The sequence below is a fragment of the Protomyctophum parallelum genome (genome assembly GCF_964188405.1).
Source record: "Protomyctophum parallelum genome assembly, chromosome: 13".
NCBI classification, from domain to species: Eukaryota; Metazoa; Chordata; class Actinopteri; order Myctophiformes; family Myctophidae; genus Protomyctophum; species Protomyctophum parallelum.
This window is the reverse complement of record NC_139708.1, coordinates 27,339,900-27,346,370: the sequence shown is the minus strand read 5'-3', so window position 1 is coordinate 27,346,370 and position 6,471 is coordinate 27,339,900. Positions and strand designations below refer to the sequence as shown.

Here is a 6,471-nt window from a genome sequence, read left to right as displayed (position 1 = left end):
TGCTACGCCGACGACACACAACTGTACCTCTCCACCAAGACCATCACTGCCGCCACCCACTCCACCCTCACCACCTGCCTCACTGATATAAAAATATGGATGCAAAATAACTTTTTAAAACTCAACTGCAACAAATCAGAAATCCTTCTCATCGGCCCTAACTCTCTCACCAGCTCCACCCAGAACTTCACCCTCAACATCGATGGCTCCATTGTTACAACCTCCCCCCACATCCGTAACCTTGGTGTCACTTTTGACTCCACCCTCTCATTCCTCCCCCACATAAACCAGATAACCAGAACCGCTTTCTTCCACCTCAGGAACATCGCCCGCCTCCGGCCCTCTCTGTCTTTCCCTGCTGCCGAAACCCTCATCCACGCATTCATCACATCCCGGATTGACTGCTGCAACAGTATACTAAATGGCACCACCTCCAAAGTCCTCAACAAACTACAACACGTGCAAAACTCCGCTGCCCGCCTGCTCACCAGTACACGCTCCAGAGACCACATTACACCCGTCCTCCACGACCTACACTGGCTTCCCGTCAAACAAAGATTTCACTACAAAATCCTGCTCACCACCTACAAAGCTCTCAATAACCTGGCTCCCCCCTACCTCTCCGATCTTCTCGAACCATATGTCCCCCCCCCCCCCACTCCCTCAGGTCCACTGAAGCCAACCTCCTGAAGGTCCGCAAGGCCAAGTACCGCACCTGGGGGGACAGGGCCTTTTATGTTTCGGCCCCCAAACTCTGGAATGAACTCCCTAACCATCTCAGAGCTGCTCCCTCTCTCTTCTCCTTCATAACCTCACTCAAAACCCACCTCTTCAGGATAGCTTTGTACTGTAATTCTGCAAACTGTTAATAAATATTTCAATCAATCAATCAAAAACTGAGGCTATCACGAGGTTTAGACATTATCAAGAAAGTGCTATATATGCCTGTTGAATAGAGAGCGTAACCACATTGGAAGCCATATGGGTCTGGAAGAGGAACTGAATCTATATCTTCATTCCCTACGAGTGGTTCAATGATACACGTGGACAGTTCTAGTTAAAATAGGACCTGCAATTTAGGCTCTATAATGGAAGTGGCAAACATTGCAGAGACTTAAAGGTCAATAGGTCAAACTCCTCACTTGTACTAATTTTTCAGGCTCTGACCTGACGAAGATGTATAGGAAATGCATCCAATTACCTCCAAGTAGTTTCTAGAGCAGTAATCGGCCACGTCGTTGAGGTTCTGGTAGTTCTGCAGTATAGAGAATACAGTAACATAGAAGAGATTGCAGTAATTAGGTTACATGTGATATAAATACATAGAAGAGATTACGGTAGTAGGAGATCAAGGCAAGACATATCGTTATTCAAGGTGCAACATTGTTCAAGGTGCGTAGAGTCCGTGGGCCGGGAGGGTCAAGAAGAGCTAACGTCAAAGTCAACTGGTCTCTGGTCCAATAAACAGTGGATTCATGGTCTAAGATCAGCCCATGATGTCATCAGACCGCCCAGCCTATGATGTCATCAGACCGCCCGGCGCCCAGCAAGGCCCGATGGCCGACTCATGCCAAGGTCAGCCTGAGGTCAGCATAAGGTCAGCCTGAGGTCAGCATAAGGTCAGCCTGAGGTCAGACTCATGGAGATGCACGATATAATCAGTAGCATAAACAGAGGTTGGGGGGGGGTGTCATTTAGAGCTTTATAAACATCATTTTAAAATCAATCCTAATAACAACCGGGAGCCATTGCAGTGAAGCCAACACTGGAGTGATATGGTCTCTGGTCTTAGTTTGAGTTAAAAGTAAAAGAAAATCTGGCTGCCGCGCATTCTGTTCTCTGGTCTTAGTTTGAGTTAAAAGTTAAAACTCTGCATTCTGAACCTCTGAACCATGAATTACCTGCAGTAACATGAGTCGAGCAGATGGAGCCTCCTGGAGAATCCTGCTCACTTCCTCCGAGAAGTCCTGGTCCTTCATCTCTGAAAATATAAAATATATATTTATATATTACTAATATTAATATCAATGATTAAGTCCTGATCCTTCATCTCTGGAACACAAGCTATACAATATATATTGATATATTACTAATGTAAATATCAATGATTAAGCCCTGATCCTTCATCTCTATATAAAAAGATATATATATACTTTTAAATCAATCACATCTTTGATCTGAAGATATAAAATATATACAAGGAGGGGTGTCTCAGAATACTATTCATATTTTATATTAGTCATCACTATCCCTTCAGTTTAAACTAAATGCCTTTTCATAGGTGACTATGAAAAGGCCTTTAAAACTAACCCTATAACGTAACAGTGGAATATCTATATCTATCTATATATATATATATATATATATATATATATATATCTATATATATGAAATGAAGCTATTCATTTATACTTTATAGTGCTGTGTCTACATACAATGATATACAGTAATAAGGAATCATGAATATTAAAGTTTAAAGATGTTAACACATTGATTGCTAACTTTTGAAATTCTACTCAGGATTGCTTCTGCTAAGCGATTAACATTGGACTTTTTAACTTTTTAGGGGCCCACAGCGAGGGGCCTCTTATAGCACATCGCACATTGCATAAATCAAAAGGAAGCCAAACTAGTCCACTTCAATTTAAAAAAAAAAATATGATTCTACCATCTTCCATTCTGGAGATATTGACCTTTTTCTAAAACCTGCTTTTCACTGCACGCTGCTCTTTTGAAAAAACAGCAGAGATATGGAAGGTTGAAGTTGACAGACATTGACAGACAGATATAAAAATGAACACAAATAATATCATATACATACTACACACTGAATGAAAGCCCTGAATGTCTACTTTTAGGAGGAAAACAAATACACATGGTCCAATGTATAGTTTGTCAGTAATTGGCTGTTGAATGCAGCTTGCGCCCACCAGAGAGGATTTCAGAAAATGCATGGACCTGAAGAACCATTATTCACAAAATAAGGCCTATAGCGACATGTACATACTATATACCGTATGAAACAGAAGACTCTCTGCTTTCATAAGAAAAATACTTCTACTGTAATAATAATACAAATCACACCCCTGTGAAGTGAGCAGTGCAATGTTGCACAACATTGCACTGCTCACTTCACATGGGTGTGATTTTTATTATTATTACAGTAGAAGTATTTTTCTTATGAAAGCAGAGAGTCTTCTGTTTCATACGGTATATAGTATGTACATGTCGCTATAGGCCTTATTTTGTGAATAATGGTTCTTCAGGTCCATGCATTTTCTGAAATCCTCAGAGTATTTTAGACAAGACAAGGAACTGACAACTAAATATTCACAAAATAAGGCCTATACATACTATATACCGTATGAAACAGAAGACTCTCTGCTTTCATAAGAAAAATACTTCTACTGTAATAATAATGAAAATCACACCCCTGTGAAGTGAGCAGTGCAATGTTGCACTGCTCACTTCACAACATTGCACTGCTCACTTCACATGGGTGTGATTTTTATTATTATTACAGTATTAGTTTTTTTCTTATGAAAGCAGAGAGTCTTCTGTTTCATACGGTATATAGTATGTACATGTCGCTATATGCCTTATTTTGTGAATAATAGTTCTATAGGTCCATGCTTTCTCTAATCAGACCAGTGTGTGTCCAGTGGAAACCTCGTATGAATCTGATCTCAGGTCAGAATGGGCTAAAGTTCTCTCTGAAAAAGAGAATTTTATAAATGAAATGGATTCAATAGTCTAGTATTGACAAACAGTATATGGGATATGTGTATTTTATTTGTTTTCCTCCTAAAATTAGACATTTAGGGCTTTCATTCAGTGTGTAGTATGTATATGATAATTTATTTATGTTTATATCTGCCTGTCATGATAACGTCATGATGATGATGATTCTATGCACATATGTGATCATTGTCTCAGTAAACAAAATCAACAGATCGTTTGATAGCATAACAGTGACTTGAGAGGTTGACATGTCTGGACATGAACCACAGGAGCGACTCAACTCGCAGTGGGGGGGGGGGGTTCCACGACATGTCTGGACATGAACCACAGGAGCGATAAGCGTAGCCCGGCTGGCTGTGATTTCGACAAAATGACAGACAACACGATGGCTTCCGCAGTTTAGGATTGTATTAGTTATCCATTACAAACGGGTCGATTACGTCCCAGACGCCTTATCACTGCAATTGGCTGGCGAAGGCGCTATGGCGATTATGGTGATCAACTGCCGAGAATCTTTTTTCCGAGAATGAGAGTAGCATTGCAAACTGCAAAACGATCGATCGCAACTCGCAGTGTGGGGGGGGTTCCACGGTGTGATATCTGCTAGCCTAGTATACTGCTTCTTTGTCCAAACATGGCTGACGCGACGGCGAAAAAAAGACAGTTGGTCAGATGTATACTGCTTCTCCTATGGCGGTCCTTCGAGAATACGTCATTCGTTTCGCGTATACCTGTGCGTGAAATGGCGATCGACCGTTGGAGATTATTCTTGGTTTATATACGGGTTTATATTTCCGAGAATGAGGCGGCAGACCGGTGAGTTGTCGTTGGAAAGAATTAGAGAGGGCTGTGTCGAGTGGATCTGTGTGAATGAGTGGGGGGGGGGGGGGAGAAACTGTAATGCGATGGAGAGATGCCTCGGGAGAAACCATGTAGAAACAGGAGGGGAAGGGTAATCGAGTGTATTCACAAATTTCACACACACTAGAAAATGGGTAGCTCCATTTTAGATCCCCTGATCTGCGTTGGTCTATGCCGTGTGCAGGACGGCGATGCCGCCTCCCCAGTACGTCGTAATGGATACGGCATGCCTGGAATGTGGTTAGACCAGGCCTCTTTTCAGGAGGTGGGGGGCTTTAAACTCCCGGATCTCACAGCGGATCTTTCTGGAGATGATCAGTGTTACATTATGTGTTGTCCGGGCGTCAGAGAAGTTGATGTACAGTATACAGTAAAAACACCAATAAAACGCTTTAGAGCGTGATGCGCAGACGGCGCTCGAGATTAATAAAACGCTTTAGAGCGTTTTGCGCAATCGATGAGTTAACATGGTTTAAAATGTATTGTAAACATGACTTAAATCATGAAAGTAAAACTTCTTACTGAAGTGAAGGAATGCAGATATAATATTTAACTAACAGGTTGTATTTAGTTATAGGTTACGGTAAAGGTTGTATTAGTTAGGTTAAGATAAAGGTTGTATTAATAAGTAAAGTATAACCCGTCTGACTGTCCTTCATGCAGATATATTTAACAGGTTGTATTAGTAGTCATTAGTAAAGTAAAGTATAACCCGTCTTACTGTCCTTCATGTAGATATATTTAACAGGTTGTATTAGTAGTCATTAGTAAAGTAAAGTATAACCCGTCTTACTGTCCTTCATGTAGATATATTTAACAGGTTGTATTAGTAGTCATTAGTAAAGTAAAGTATAACCCGTCTTACTGTCCTTCATGTAGATATATTTAACAGGTTGTATTAGTAGTTATTAGTAAAGTATAACCCGTCTTACTGTCCTTCATGCAGATATATTTAACAGGTTGTATTAGTAGTTATTAGTAAAGTAAAGTATAACCCGTCTTACTGTCCTTCATGTAGATATATTTAACAGGTTGTATTAGTAGTTATTAGTAAAGTATAACCCGTCTTACTGTCCTTCATGCAGATATATTTAACAGGTTGTATTAGTAGTTATTAGTAAAGTAAAGTATAACCCGTCTTACTGTCCTTCATGTAGATATATTTAACAGGTTGTATTAGTAGTTATTAGTAAAGTAAAGTATAACCCGTCTTACTGTCCTTCATGTAGATATATTTAACAGGTTGTATTAGTAGTTATTAGTAAAGTATAACCCGTCTTACTGTCCTTCATGTAGATATATTTAACAGGTTGTATTAGTAGTTATTAGTAAAGTAAAGTATAACCCGTCTTACTGTCCTTCATGCAGATCCAACGATGACAGTAAACTACTTGAAGGAAGTTGAAACTCTCTCTCTCTCTCTTCCTCTTTCTGTCTGTCTGTCTGTGTCTCTCTATCGCTCTCTCTCTCTCTCTCTGTGTGTGTCTATAGCTCTCTCTCTCTCTCTCTCTCTCTCTCTGTCTGTCTCTCTGAAAGTAGAGCAGGCTGTCAGGTTGTCATGGTGATCCGAGGGGCTCCTGAAAGCAGAAGCTATGTAGTGTGTGTGTGTGTGTGTGTGTGTGTGTGTGTGTGTGTGTGTGTGTGTGTGTGTGTGTGTGTGTGTGTGTGTGTGTGTGTGTGTGTGTGTGTGTGTGTGTGTGTGTGTGTGTGTGTGTGTGTGTGTGTGTGTGTGTGCGTGCGTGCGTGCGTGAGTGCGAGTCTCACAATATTCAAATCATCCTGTTTGTTTCCAACAGGAAGTTGAGGTTTGTTGCAGTTGTTGTACTTCAACAACTTGTTGTCTCCACCAGGCCGAAGGCATGGGGGGAG

General features: G+C 40.8%; 1 protein-coding gene across 2 annotated transcripts in view; it reads right to left on the bottom strand.

Moving 5' to 3' along the window:
• The window catches only part of abi3a (ABI family, member 3a), a 13,837-nt gene extending 7,766 nt beyond the window's left edge, over positions 1-6,071 (bottom strand). The window contains exons 1-3 of one of the 2 annotated variants that reach the window (XM_083780710.1): positions 5,957-6,071; positions 1,902-1,981; positions 1,202-1,255 (exon numbers count right to left, since the gene is read on the bottom strand). In XM_083780710.1, coding sequence (XP_083636836.1) covers positions 1,202-1,255; positions 1,902-1,981; positions 5,957-5,966 — 144 coding nt within the window. In that variant the 5' untranslated portion in view covers positions 5,967-6,071. Of the gene's footprint in view, positions 1-1,201; positions 1,256-1,901; positions 1,982-5,251; positions 5,261-5,956 lie in introns of those variants that run through there. The other variant, XM_083780711.1, reaches the window with a different exon arrangement.
• Positions 6,072-6,471: the final 400 nt, after the last annotated feature.